At 33.7% G+C, this 15,551-nt stretch overlaps 1 protein-coding gene across 3 annotated transcripts; it reads right to left on the reverse strand.

The window, feature by feature from the left end:
* Nucleotides 1-489: 489 nt before the first annotated feature.
* Nucleotides 490-14,937, reverse strand: LOC124359656. Of its 3 annotated transcripts, XM_046812580.1 has the most exons (3): nt 14,353-14,937; nt 5,459-6,353; nt 490-3,146 (listed from the first exon to the last, which is right to left on the reverse strand). In XM_046812580.1, the coding sequence occupies exons 2-3, from the start codon at nt 6,336-6,338 to the stop codon at nt 3,058-3,060; spliced, it is 969 nt and encodes a 322-aa protein (XP_046668536.1). In that variant the 5' UTR covers nt 6,339-6,353; nt 14,353-14,937; the 3' UTR covers nt 490-3,057. The 3 variants fall into 3 exon arrangements, with proteins under 3 accessions (XP_046668536.1, XP_046668534.1, XP_046668535.1); XM_046812578.1 differs by having other exon boundaries at nt 490-6,353; XM_046812579.1 differs by having other exon boundaries at nt 490-6,353; nt 14,353-14,897.
* Between the last annotated feature and the right edge of the window lie 614 nt (nt 14,938-15,551).

Consider the following 15,551-nt stretch of genomic DNA (forward strand, 5'->3'; position numbering starts at 1 on the left):
AGACTTCGTCAGTATCATCAATCTAAATGCTATTAGAAATACATTTAAAAAAGTCCTTTTCAACTATCAAAAATATTTGTTTCATCTTTTATGAATTTTATTAAAATCTTCAAATAACAAAAATTGCCAGCATGACCAACTCCTTTGAGTAAGGATCTTGTGTGTAACTACCATCCCACCAGGTGAATCAACTACTGAAAAGAATTAATTTTACAACAGCCCAGTACTTTTTAACAGTTGTTATAATAATCCCTCAAGCTGCAAATTATTTTGTTTCACTTTTCATTAATTATAATTAGTCATTAAAATTGTTTTTAATTGTCTCTAATACCCAACACCAACAAATGCAGTACAAATGGAGTATCTTCATTGTTAAAAGAAACTAAATTAGTTATTAGTTATTAATAAGCATTGTATAAAAGTATCTATATAGAATTATTTTCAATTAATAAGAATGACTATATTATGGGAAATAAATACTATTTTAAGTGAGTGATAAAATTATGTTTACTATAAAATTAAAATTTAAAACATGTAGTTATACAAGCCTTAATTAGTTATAGTAATGTAAACATTCTGTATTGTTTTATTCTGGTAAAGTTACATTCGATAACAGTGAGAACTCTCAGATACTAACATTCATTACTTTCTTTACTTAGCATCTTTTATAACAGTAAAATAAATTTGTCATTGAACACTTACTTATCTATCCTCAATGATGCCATGGGCAGGAGCAAATCCAGTGTAGAAATTACTTTAGTACTTTAGAAGATCCAAATGTAGAAATCTACTCTACATATTATTAGGTTATACCATTTCAGTAAAATTATCATTAAATTTTGTTAACAATAAAATATTGAAAAATACAATAATTTTCAGGAGTAATGATTAGCTCCCCCTGAACCTGCCCCTGTCCATGACATTGCTTACAAGTAGAAAGTTCAATTTTCTTTATGAACTAATTTATTTTTTAAAACATTGTTTTAAAAATATTAAACATATTCTCTTAAAAGAGAAACATAAAAATATAAAGTAACTTATAAAAACACACATACAAATAAATTTAAGTATAGACATTTACCTCTTATATATGTTGTGACACAAAATATATCAGTATGTCCCTTTCTATGTGTATATTATACTCTTTTTTTGAGTTTTTGTTCATTAAGGCTTTGTTTGTGTGTTTTTAACATTACCGTGCAAAACACATGGACTAATTATTGCTAAGATTCAATAGTGCTAAACAGAACTTCCAATAAAATATTTTTCTAGTGCTATTATTTTATCTCCCTATATAACTTTAAAATTAATCACTTATAATAATAAAATTATTTAACAGTACAAATGATTCTACATTGTATTGTTTTAAACTACGTATAAGAAAACCTTTACTTCATATTTGTATTACAAAATATAGATGATTTAATATGATAATACACATTTAATATAGTCAACACATACTCTAAATAAGATATTATGTAGCTATCTTTATCTCTCTCTCAGAATTATCTATAACAATTTGTAAAACTGTTTCTTCAGTTCTATTGTAGTGAATGTATAGAAACCGTGTGTTCTGTTACTTTTACAGAAACTGTTAGTTTATCTTTCAGCATATTACAGGGGTATATTAATACTTAACTATCAATAATGTTAAAATACTCACTTACATTAAAGCACATATATGTGCTGGTAACTCTTATTTTCTACCAGTAATTCAAGACACAGACATGAAACGAATTAACTTTCCCTCTGTTTTCAATTACGTACTTTTTAGTGCACATGCTGTTCGTCTCAGCCACTTTATCAGAGAGCCAGTAACAGGTGTTTGGGCTGTCTAGCTGCAGCTGCTTCTCTCTTCTACCAACTTCATAAACTTCAAAACCGTAAAAATCGACAAGTTGTGCTATGAATCTGTCACAAGCAATAAAGAACATCGAGAAAGCATCAAAACTTGTAAGTTGTCTTGTTGCTCCAGTAGAAACATTAAATTCGATGAAACTTCCTTGTGAAACAAAAATGATGTTGCCATTGAAGATTTTTGGGTTACTTACAGCAGGCATGACATGAACCAGTGTTGATGTTTTATAATTGTAAATGGCCAAATTAAAATAATCTTTGATGAAAACATAAGGTTCAAAGATCCTACATGAATATAAGGAGTTCACTCTTCCTATTCGTGTTTGTATGAAGTCTCTAAATCTTAACTCAGTTGCGTTGTATACATAAACATGCATCCTTACTCTCAGAAGACAGTCTTCTTCTTCTGCATCTTCTTCGGTCAGCAATAGAAAATCTGATGAGGACTTGTGAGAGTCATATATTCCTGTGAAACAGGAATTTGGGTTTCTTACAGGACAGATAACCTCCTTCAATTTTTCTCCAGTATTGATGTTCCAGACATGTAACAGTCTTGAGTAGCCTGCTGCAACTCCAAGGAAATAGTCACTAGAAACAACGTAAAAGCATATTTCTTCAATTGATTCATCATCATCCTTATAAAAAGGTGGCGACCTACCCTCCTCACTAAAATCTTCAGACAAGTGTCTTTCATCGAAATAAAACGTGTGGATCAAAGACCAAGGACTTGATGTGACACTTATACGGAACACGGACACCTTTGAGGATTGCACAAAAAGAATTCTATCTTCACTTAATAGTTCAACTTGGTCTATATTCAAGGTGTAATCCAGTTCACAAGGATCGTTTATCAAACAAATCGGTTTATCCCTGACATCCCAAAACTGTACCTTGTCATTAGCAACCGTCACTAAGTAGTCATTTTCGTAAAAAATAGCATGGGTCTTCCCTAGTCCCTCATTACAGACCACTTCATGAATTCTGAAGTTAGATTGACGCCAGTTGTTCCAGAGGTGATTCTCTCTAATAAACCTTGTACGCCACACAGGCAACGGACTGAGTGAACTGTGTTCTGTGAGCTGCAAGCCGGGTGGGACGGTGGTATCAGTGTTCTCAAGATACTCTACAAGTCGGAGGGTACAGTGCCGCCGCCATACCATGTCATCACTGAACATCTCCCGCCAAGTCCGGCAGGTGGCACTACAAGCTACCAGGTCTGCCACTGAAAGGTAACAGCTGATCTTCGCGATCATCTCTATCGGTAACCTCTCCATCTTGGAAGACTACAACTGTAATCAAAATTACAGAAATTTGTAAACATACGACTTCACAGTTATTTCTTGATCAATTCACAGAATACTTATTAAACACCGGGTTATTGATGATCATCTAGAATTTTGTGCAGTAGGAAAGAGGTTAAACCTTAAATGCCTGAAGAGTTACCTGGAGTGACATTATTAACAATAAAATGTCAAAACTGTGCACTAAAAACAGTATAGGTAGTACCTGATTGTCATTGGAAGTTTAATATAATTTACTCAATGGATGAGAGAAACAGTGGATTTGTAATGTTGCTTTTTGCTCTTTTCCAAACAAATATAATTTGTTTTAGTGACTACCTAAATTATTAATTTCATTTGATTTTCATTTTTAGAATGAGCAACATGTCTGAGATATAAAAATAAATAGTATAGAGAAGCGGGCCCATTGGAAAGATGTGTACTTATCCATTTAATGACTCCATAACAGAGAAGCTTTGCTGTCCTAACAAGCAACATTTTAGAAACCATTACCCACCTTCATCTAGGACCATGGTGTCAAACGCTTGCCTGTTGATTTTGATGGCCTTCTTAAGGCATTGGCTCTCTAAGGTTGGCATTATAGCTTTATAAAGTATTCAGGACCCAGCAAATGATTTGTGTACTAACAAGCTACCATTCCACAGGGTTAATTTCGCTCATGGTCCATCAAAGTCATCATACTGACCATATGACTACCGATGTAAAGTTTGAGGTGAAAGACACGGGCTACTGATCCTGCTGAACAGGAAGGATTGGTTACATGGAGAGCTATCATGAACTTCGAACTTGGCAAACTCTTCTGCACCTTTCATGAACTATAGAAAATCTCATAAATCACCACACACAATACTGAAAATACTGGCTAAAAAATTCTTTACAGTACTGAGGGTTTGGCCACAGTCCCAGGAATCTGTGACCTCATACTTGGGTCGAGTACAGCAGAATTCACACAAGACGAAAGCGCATTGTGTCGGGTTGCTATTCCAACTGCGACATGACCACAACACCAATTACACATGAAGTAGAATCTATTGACTGGCCACACGACATCAAGCGGACAAAGGAGAGGCTTGGTGATGTACAACAACGTGATTTCACTCTATAAAAATGTGAATAAAACCTATTTTCTAATGTCTTCAATCAAGAAGAAATATCAGATTATTTAAAGCAAAACTTTTGGTAGAATATAATTAATTTTGGCACTGTATTTTGTAACTGGAATCAATTCGTATTTTTTTTAATAGTTATTTATCTTGAGAAATAGATTGACTAGTTTTGTTACGAGAGTGGTATTTCCTTAGTAAAATCCTTCTCACAAATCCTCAAATTAACAAATGAGAAGACAACGGCTGTGTCTACTTTGGACAAGACAACATGTGAAAACCTGACCAGCTAATAAAGAGATCACTTCTATTGTACTTACTTCAGTATGGTGTAAGAAAGTGATTACATAAATTTTAAATTCTAACAAATAATCGATTTTAAATAAAGATCAAAGTGATACTTTTGAATGTAAAAAAGTGAAAAATGTAATGAAACTTAAAGAACATTTTATCAGATAAAGTTAGATCCAAATTAACTTTTCACTATTTTACAATCTCCTATATGTATATCCTTCCAAAAGTCTATAAATCTAGCACCCATCTGGACAAAAATTAGGTCTTGTAGTTCATATTACAGGTAACTGTCCAAATTCCTTTTGGCTATAACTCCTCGGATAGAGAGATGTAATAACACTCACATTATTTACCAGAAATTTAAGAGAGTGATGTGACGTTTACTGTCTTCCTCTTTGTATTCAACTATAACCTTTTTAGTGTACATGCTGTTTGTCACTGCCACTCTATCGGAGAACCAGTACTCATTGTTTGCACTGATACTTAGCTGCATCAGTTTCTCTCTCCTACCAACAATTTCAAAAACCTCAAAGTCACGAAAATTGATAATCTGTATTATGAATCTGTCACAAGCAATGAAGAACATCGGGAAAGCACTAAAACTTGTAAGTTGCCTTGATGTTCCAGTAGAAACATTAAATTCCTTAAATTTTCCCTCTGTAATGTAAATGACATTGTCATTGAAGACTATAGGGTTACCTATAGTAGGCTTGACTTCAACCACTGCTGATGTTTTATAGTTGTAAATTGTCAAATTAAAAAAATCTTTTAGGAAAATGTACGGTTCATAGATCATGCAGGTGTATACTCTTCCCATCCGTGTTTGTGTGAAGTCTCTAAATCTCAGCTCACTCACGTTGTACACATACAAATGCACTCTTACTTTTAGAAAATACATCTTACTTTCTTCTACATCTTCTCTGATTTCCTCCATAGTGAATACAAAATCTGTTGATGGCTTGTGAGAGTAATATATGCCTGTAAAGTAGGAGTTTTGATTTCTAATGGGACAGATAACTTCCTTCAATTTTTCTCCAGTACTGATGTTCCAGATATGTAGTAGTCTATTGTAGCCTGCTGCAACTCCAAGGAAATAATCACCAGAAGCAACGTAGATATATTTATTTGCAACTGATTCATCATCTTGATCATCAGGTGGAGGTGGCGTCATACCCTTTTCACCATTACTCTCAGACGAATGTCTTTCATTGAAATTAAACGTGTGGATCAAAGACCAAGGACTTGATGTGACACTTATAAGGAACACGGATACCTTTGATGATTGCACAAAAAGAATTCTGTCTTCGTTTAAGACTTTCACGTAGTCTATATCCAAAGTCTTATCCAGTTCACAAGGATCAGTTATCAAACAAATCGGTACATCCCGAACATCCCAAAGTTGTACCTGATTAAAAATAACCGTCACTAAATAGTCATTTTTATAAAAAATAACAAGGGTTTCTATTCCATCAATGCTGGCCACTACATGACGTCTGAAGTTTGCTTGACGCCAGTTGTTCCAGAGGCAATTCTCTCTAATAAACCTTGTACGCCACTCAGGCAACGGACTGAGCGAACTGTGTTCTGTGAGCTGCAAGCCGGGGATGGTGGTATCAGTGTTCTCAAGATACTCTACAAGTCGGAGGGTACAGTGCCGCCGCCATACCATGTCATCACTGAACATCTCCCGCCAAGTCCGGCAGGTGGCACTACAAGCTACCAGGTCTGCCACTGAAAGGTAACAGCTGATCTTCGCGATCATCTCTATCGGTAACCTCTCCATCTTGGAAGACTACAACTGTAATCAAAATTACAGACATTTATAAGCATATGACACCACAGTTATTTGTTGAACAATGTACAAATTACTTATTAAACACCGGGTATACTGATGGCATCTAGATTATCACAATAATCTTATTGCACACAATAAGAAAGAGCACTGAAACCTTGAACGATTTATGAGTTACTTCCAGTGACATTATTAAAGATAAAATTTGTCTAAATTGGGTTTTAAAATCAGTATGGGTTGTATCAAAATGTCTTCTAAATTTAAATATCATTTACTCAATGGATGAGATGTAGTTAATTTTTTTTTATAATGCTTTTTGCTCTTTTCTAAAGCATAAAATTTGTTTTATTTCAACTATAGCTAAATAGCATAGTGACCTTTGGAGAAGCAGCAATAATAGTTGGGGATTACTTCTCCATTTACCAACTTCGAAGCGGTGAACCTCGCTATACAGACGAATAACCTTTTTAATGACTACCATTAGGATTTTTCAATTAAAACCTCGGAACCCATGCCTACTTTGCTGTTTTGTTGGTTTATCGCTTTAAAACATCAATCCTGGAAGGATTCAGGACACCACATATTAGCTGTATACTGACAAGCTATCAATATATAAAGTCAACTTCTTCTATGGTGTCCATCGACCTATATTGGCGAAATAACAACCAATGTGAAATTCGAAGTGGAAGATGTACCAAAACTTTGCACAAGCCGGGGTCCGAAAATACACTGGCTATAATCCTGCTTAGTGTTGCTGAGCAGAGACAATCATATACATGGAAAGTTACTAGAACTACGAACTTGGCAAGCTATTCTGCGGCTCAGTCACACCCTCCAGAAAATCTCAGCGATAAACACAGTACTGCCAGTGCCGAGGGCTTAGCCACATCTCAGGAAACTATGGAAGGTCTCAGATTTGTACAGGGCTGCGTGACCCACTCAAGATCTATTTGCCTGAACCCCACTGAGGAGATAAGTTGCAACTGCAACTGTGGCAATGACTGTAACAGAGCAGTGAACCTTTCATGGATCTAGCCATAACGGCTCAATGGAGTTTCTTATGGCAATATTTTACCATTGTTTCTTATAGGAGATGTACTTAGGTGTTTCCTACCCTAATACATACTTCCTGTCTTACTGCGATCTATCTCTATTTAGACCTTCTATTTTTGTCACACATTGCTTTTCTGTATTGCTTAATACCGTACCAAAGACTGTACCCACCAATCAACTACCAAGTAGGTCCCTTGCCGACGCTACTGCCACCTGTTTTTTCAAATACCCAAGCCCCTTAATGCCCGCATCCGTATTTCTATCGGCCCTCATACTTTCTGATTGCCCTCCTTACTTCTGGCTCTTCCCTATATTATGATTTCTTACATCTCAACCTTTTGTGGGCATAGGCCTACAGCCACCCACCTATTTTGGTATTTGAGTACTGAGGAGTCTTAGGGCCCTCAGACGCTCTTTTAAGGGTTCCTGAAGGGCCTATAAAGAAGCACTGGTGCCACCAAATGGACTTTGGGCAGGGCCACTGATGGATACCAACACAGATCTAGCCATAGACAAACTTTTTTCAAAAATGTTCACCGTATATATCAGTTGTATCTATAAATGATCAAACTTTTCTGTTGAATGTCAAACAAAAATCAGTAACAGCAATGGATTTTGTAACTAGAAATGAGTCAGTCATTGTACGTTTTCTGATGCACAAATTGACTAGTCTCACAACAACATTCTCACATATCCCCAAATTAACAAAAGAAGAGACAAAGGATGTGTCCATCCTTAGGGAAGACAACACAGTCCAAATTTGAACAACAACTGATAAAGAGAAACTGTTGTACTTGACTCATTTTAGTATCATATAAAGAAAAGATTACATTCATCTAAAATTCTGGCAATATACAATTTGAAAGCCCAGCTGATGCCTTTGAACATGAAGTATTCAATACTGCAAAAATCTCTTGTGATTTGTCTAAAATCCAGTAGGGAACTGTCCAGAATCCTTTTGAATGTTTAAACACCTCTAATAGAAAAAAGCAGACTCTTGCATTAACAATTGTAAGGACTTTTTATAGAGTATAATCCCTGAAATTGGCTGATACCAATATATTGAAAAGTTTATACATTGAAATCTCTACTCTAAAAATGTACCATTTCTAGAAACAATGAATGAATAACATCAAAGTTGACTAACTATTTAACCAAAGAACTAGAGTTCCCATACCAGTAATTATGAAACTAACAGAACTATGCATTCAAGGTAATTATTTGAGTTTAGAGGATTAAATGTATCATTAAGATGAAAAAATCTCAATAGGGTATTTAGTGTCATCTTTTTTTACTAATATTTTATGGAGGATTTTAGCAAAAAAACCTTTGCTTTAGTAACCAAAAATTCATTGATGATACATTTGTTGTTTTTAATGGTGGCGATATTAAACAATTTTTTGGATCAAGTTTTTCTTTCCATCCTTACAGTAGTGTAGGTCCAAACCAGGGCTTTTTTTAGATATGTTTATATAAAGAGATAGGAATGTTCTTCAAACTAGAGTTTTTTCTTAGAAAACAAACTCAAAAAAGCATTTACACTTTGAATCAAATAATGAAAAATCTATCAAAGGAGCTTTCCATTCATGACAGAGCAAGAGTTTATACTCCAGTATATAAAAATTTAAAGAGGAAATTAAAAAGTTAAATCAGTTCTTAGACAGAATTAATAACCTCAGACAGTCACAAACAAGTGTAAACATACCCAAAAAAATATCCACTAGTTAGAATATTGTGTCTATGTCAGAATATTGACATAATTTGTGTTTATGTCAATCTTTTATGGGCAGAGGTTATGTGAAAACATTAAAATATTAAGTATAAAGTTCAACATAAGAATTGTGTTTAAAACAAACAACAATCTTGACAGTCTCATTAAAAACAAACCAAAAAATAACACGCAGGATTGCAAAAATCTGTGTTATATAAAACCGTTATTGAACTGTACATACCACAATAGCTAACCTTTTTGACATTAACAAGTCATTAGCTAATTAAGAGTTCAGATATTGTTCTATATAATATTATATATCTGGATTATAAGCAGTGCCTTAGTAGTTAGAAGATTAAATAATTGAGCATTTCATTGTGCAAGGAATTTTGTTTGAAAACTTGTGCTAGCCTACATTGGTGAATTGTTACATAGATCTGTGTTCTGCATAAGTTTCTTATCATAAGATCTCTAATACAACAGAGATACAACGTGTTTTGGACAACAGAGAAACTTATTAGACAGCTCAATCTTATAAGCTTAGCAAAATTACTGATTAAACTAGCTGGCACAATAACTAGTTAAAACAACATTTTATAAAAACCAACAAGAAGAGAAAAAATCATTAAAACTCATAAAAGATCAAAATAAGCTTATTAAAAGTAAAAAATTGTAATACTCTGTTTGTTATGAATAGCCTAAAAACAATTGAATAAATGCATGTTTAAAGCTCTGTACGATCCACTTTATTGTAAAATAGAGCACAGTCTTGTTAATAAGGATTTATTCCATTATTATTCATTTGTTCATAACAAACAACGTATTACATTTTTTTTTCTTTATATAAGTTTTTATGTGTCTACAATATTTTCTATCCCCATCAGTTTTCATGAAATTATAGATTGAACTGTATAATATTTTGTTTAAATTGGTTGAAATATAAAAAAATAATAGCTAATTTGCTTGCTTGGTGAATCTAAAAAATAAAGTTTAGAATAATTTTAGTGTTTAGGTGTTATTCTCTCTTAGGGGTAGAACAAGTACAAAAAGATCCAAGTGACTGTGAAAAAATATATTTTTTTAGTTTCATTAATAGCTGTTTAAATTAAAATACAAAAATTCTATTACAGTGGAACTTGGATAATTCGAATCTCAAGGGACCAATAAAAAAATTCGAATTATACAAAAATTCGAATTAAAAGAGTTAAGAATTAAAGGCTTAAAATAATGGCACTTTACATCTTTGCTGAAAACCTTTATTGAAAATAACATGAATGGTTGTAAATGTATGTTTTTCTGTGCATTTCTACCAAGCAAAGTATGGTAAAACAGTGCAAAATTGAATCATGAATTATCTAAAAAAAATACACAATTGCATTATTTGTTTTTGAATAAAAGAAAATAAGTTGAATGGTGATAAGGAACATTATAAAGTACAATATTATTTAATTTTTTCGAAAGAAGCCGGAAATCTTCACTTGTTTTCTAAAGTTAAGTCTTTTGGAAGTGACAAAAGATTCTGCCATATTCAATGAATTGAAAATAGACTCACTTACGTCATTTTTATTTTCAAAAATACGTCTAAGTTCCATGATGTGATGTGCGGCCGCACTCGGAACGTTTATTTCCGCCCCAACTGATGACTCGCCGTCTTCGTCACCCGATGCCATGTCGCCATCTTGTTTATTGTTGAGCACGTAAGCGATGATCTCCGCGTCTGTTATCGCACCACATACTGCAACATCTTCATCCACGTTGACAAAATCTTCAAACGAGATGGCAGGGTCAGTAATGACGTCCTCCCAGCCACCAACTGAAGGTACCGCTTCCGCTATAATGTCGTTGGCTTTTCGCCGTAGTCCTCCTTTTTTACAAAACCAGCTTTTTTTAAAGCAATGTTTGATCGTTTCGGACGTTACTTTGTACCAAGCTTTCTTGCACATGCGAGAGGCTTGAAGAATGTCTAACTTGATTTTTAGGGCGTCGCTATCTTCAGTCAGTATGTACTCAACCAATAAACGTCTGTAAAACTGTTTTAGATTTTTTATGATCCCCTGGTCCATTGGCTGGACAACCGAAGTCACGTCTACAAAACAATAGGCGCGGAAGGATAGGGCCGAGCCGGCCGGCCGGGCGGGAGGGTGGCTAGATCTATGTTCAATGGCCTTGCGATTAGAAAGAGTGCAGCGTCTTTTCGCGGGTTCGCTATAAAAAGTTCGAATTATCCTAAATAAACTTCGAATTAACCACGATATTTTTGCATTACTTATATAGAAAATGCTAGGGACCAATTTAAATATTCGAATTAAAGAAGACTTCGAATTATAGAAGTTCGAATTAGCCAGGTTCCACTGTATTATATTTCGATTAAAGAATTTTTGATAATAAAACAATTTTTTTACCATCACTTGGATCTTTTGGTACTTTTTCTACCCCTAAAACAGATTAACACCTAATCAATAAAATTACCATAACTCTTTAATTTTGGTCCTATGTATTCACTTGTCAGGGTCAGGGGGATTGTGAAGACAGGGAGAGATGGAGGCAGCTGGTTGGCGAGGCCAAATATCACCTAGGGTATCCATGGCCATGGGAGTAAGTAAGTAAGTATTCACTTGTAGTATCTCAGGGTCAAAACCTTTTTCTACACACCTACTTTAGATATATTGTAGTTAGATGAATTTCAACCAAATCTGAACTAGACATTCTTTGAAATTTTAACCCAGAACCCAGAATGAATTTTCGGAGTAATTTTTATAACAAAGTGAAAGCCCTAGGGTTAGTGGCATTTTGTAAATAGATACGCTAAAAGCCTTGTAGTTGGATGGATTTTAACTCATGCATGTTGTATAGAAAAAACAATAACCAATAATAGCTTATAAAGTGGTTTTGGAGTCAAGAAGATGAAGTCCCCTGCCAAAACGGTTCTCTCCTCACAAACTATAGATGCCTTGCAGTTGTTTAATACAAAATGACATGACCGCTCTACATGATAAGTGTTGGTGATGGATAGTTTGTAACAAGGAGGTCGAGACCTAATATCAAAACCATTTTCTACATACTTACATTAAACACCTTATCGTGTTAACCATAATTGGCAAGAACATTTTATGGAACAAATGAAAAAGAAAAGTAGCTCCTAGAACTTTTGGAGCCAAGTTGGTGGAGGACCAGGGCCAAAACAGTTTCCAATTCAAGTATTATAAACGCTTAGAGGTTAGATGGGTTCTCTTCAAATTTTGAGCTAAGAGAGCAGAGCTTCTGGACAAATAATTCTTTTCGCATGACATAATTTATGAATAAAATTATTGTGTACAGGGTTAAAATAATTGTTATACACAACTCTCGTGGCCATCGTTTAAATGGCACAATACCCCAAGAGATAAAGACCTGTTAGTACCTCTCAGAGCTGGTAAGTAGATACCAAATGACGTACAGATGCAAGAACTTTCTGAGGGTAGGAGCTGCTACAGACTGGAAGCTCTCAGGGACCAGAAGAAACTTCATGAGACCTGACCTATCAATTGCCGGAACCTGTCAGATATCATAAGCTACCAAATGACATGACCTTTGTTCATATGAACCTATACATTAGCTTCTCAACCAACAAAACAAATCCAAACATACAAAATATAAGAATGTTGGTCATATAATCAGCAATTATTTTTCTAAAATAAAGTAATAAAGTGAATACTACTTTAAAATAAGATTACTCATCCTGCGACACACCTACTAAAGTATCTCGATGATATTTTGAATGGTTAAAGTTATTACTTATGGCATAGGCTTTGTGTTATCACTATCATTAATCTGAGGGAAAATGGTAAACAATTTCACTAAAAGAATCTGACTTATTTCCCATATTTACTATTACTATTACTTTTCAAATATCACATTTCTATCTGTCTGACTCTCCGCTCGATATCTTGAAAACAAACTGATCTATAGACTTGAAATTGCATACAAACCTTTATTTCTATTTGAGGAAGACTGAGTTCAATTATGGTGAATGCCACTCCATGGAATTTGGCTGAGCATTAGCAAAAATATTTTTGCACTGGTCTTATGGGTAACCATAATATCAATGAGAAAATAGCAGAATAAATTAATTTGTAAACAAATTAAATACACCCATAAGAACTTCAAACATGTTGCATATCAACATATGTAGCCTAACTATCCCTACACATACATCATTTTATAGTGACTTGTTACATATACTTTTATTATTTGAACACTGACAATTTAATGACACGTTTTCTCTTGTTATTTATGTTTACATGATATATAGGTAATCAGAATTATAGAAAGTGGGAAAGGAGTGCATAATGCATATCAAATTGAGGGGTCTTGCAGTAAAAGTTTACAATGGGCCTTGCCTTTTTATTATGTTTTAAAACAATGAACACTGATCTTATCTAATATTACAACTTTGGACATTTGCAAATCCAATCTAAATGCAGTTTTTAATTGTGGCTACAAAATTTTACTTTTAGACTGTAATTACAGCAATTTATGTTAAGTAATTAAAAGTACTTAATACTTGTATCCAGTAGAAAAATCACTACAATATTACAGTTCTTATTTGTAACAGGTTTTGTTATGGAGCATTTAAACCTACTTAAATCCTGAAAATTTATTTTGTAATATACTGTATGTACAAATAAAAAATGTAATGGCAATTGCATCATTCTGTTAGTTACATTGTCATATATTTTGACATTAAAAATGAAGCCACTAACTTTCTCAATGGGATTTAACAAGGAATAATAGGGATCAGACAGACAAATAATTGACCCCAAAAAATGTTTGTAATGCCAAAATAGTATCATACCAGAAGTTGTTTAAAATGTTTAAAAGGCATTATTTTACATCAGAATTGTTTTTCTTACAGATGCTGAAAAAATACTTGCTTTTCACTAATTATAATAATTCAGTTTCTGTTTCAATCAATTACAGATTTTTATTAAAATTAATTTGTAAAAATAGTTTTAAGTAAAATAAAAATAAATTCTAGTAGTAATCAGAATAGTAATTTTAGATTAATTTAAATTTTCCTGATTAAATATAAAATAGTGGAAATTTGAAAATATAATGGGGAATAATTTTAATTCTGTCTGAATAAAATACGAATATAAATTCTAAGCCACTACCTTACAATCTTAGAATGAAATATGTTTATGAGGCACTCAAATTTAAATTTAATTATCAATGAGATTCATATTTCCAAAATAAACTCACCTGGACTTTTGAGTTGGAGCTGTTCTTTACCCGGCAGCCAGGCTCCAACTGGTGATTCATATTCAGTGATATGACACCAACACGTTCATTCATGTTCAGGCTCTAAACAGCTGGACTCATCTTATCAGTGTTTATCTATCAATATAAGATTGTATTTTATTACTTAAGAAAATAAATAATATATAATTAATTTCAATCCTCTAAAGCAAATATTTGTCATATACTCATGTTTACATTGCTTATAGAATGCATTTCTACAAAACTATAACACAATAAAATGTTAATTAAATTCTTGTTATCTGCCACTACATCACATTTCTTTAAGCATTCCCACATATTTTTTCATACTTTTACTACCACTAAGAGCACTAGAGAAAAACTCCATTTTTCTCTGTCAGATCAAAATATTTATTCGTTTCTCACGTTTTTACGTCTGTCCCAATCGTCACTGATCCTGGATTTCTAATATTTTTCCATTAGCTTGTTCTTTAGACCAATTTTCTCATTAACTTCATTATTTTTCCAAGGTGTCTTTTTTCTTGTTACTCTTTTACTTACGATTGGGGCTTGCCTGTAAATAATGTCAATATTATATTTTTGATGTGATAAATGTTTTAATATCTTCTACTTTATTCATCTGTAAAGCGTGGTTCCAATTGATCTGTGCGATTTCTGCTACAGTTAATTTTGAGTTAAATCTAGAATACATTATCATCTTTGGCTTTCTCCTTTCCTTTACACATCACAGTGAACAAGCTTGTGGTCCGTCATCTTTAACCCTCTGTGGTCTTTGATACATGATGCATCAATAACACCGGTCCTCTTGACCTCAGCCAATCTGTCCACGATAATATGGTCTAACAAAGTGGCTGAGGATACTGTAACTCTAGTAGATTGATTTATAATTTGTACTGAATTAGTTTCCTACCTGTAAGATTCGCCACAACCTAACCCCTGATGACTTCAATTACACCTTCATTGCAACAGTGAAAGAAGCATGTAGTCATGTTCTGCCTTCTACAGCAGTTTCCGGTCAACTTGTGAGCGGCTACCAGGTGCCACCCCTATGTTTTTTGTAGTAACTAGTTTCAAGTGAGGAACTATTGAAGTGTTTTCAAAGCATCAAAAGCAGTTCCAGTAAAGACATCTTCAGTATCAGTGTTGATCTGGTGAAATTTGTTTTGCCTGTGTTACTAGAG

This window comes from Homalodisca vitripennis, chromosome 4 (genome assembly GCF_021130785.1).
Source record: "Homalodisca vitripennis isolate AUS2020 chromosome 4, UT_GWSS_2.1, whole genome shotgun sequence".
NCBI classification, from domain to species: Eukaryota; Metazoa; Arthropoda; class Insecta; order Hemiptera; family Cicadellidae; genus Homalodisca; species Homalodisca vitripennis.

Coding starts and splice junctions, on each gene's coding strand:
- LOC124359656 (XM_046812578.1), bottom strand. CDS start 6,338: ATGGAGAGGTTACCGATAGAGATGATCGCGAAGATCAGCTGTTACCTT.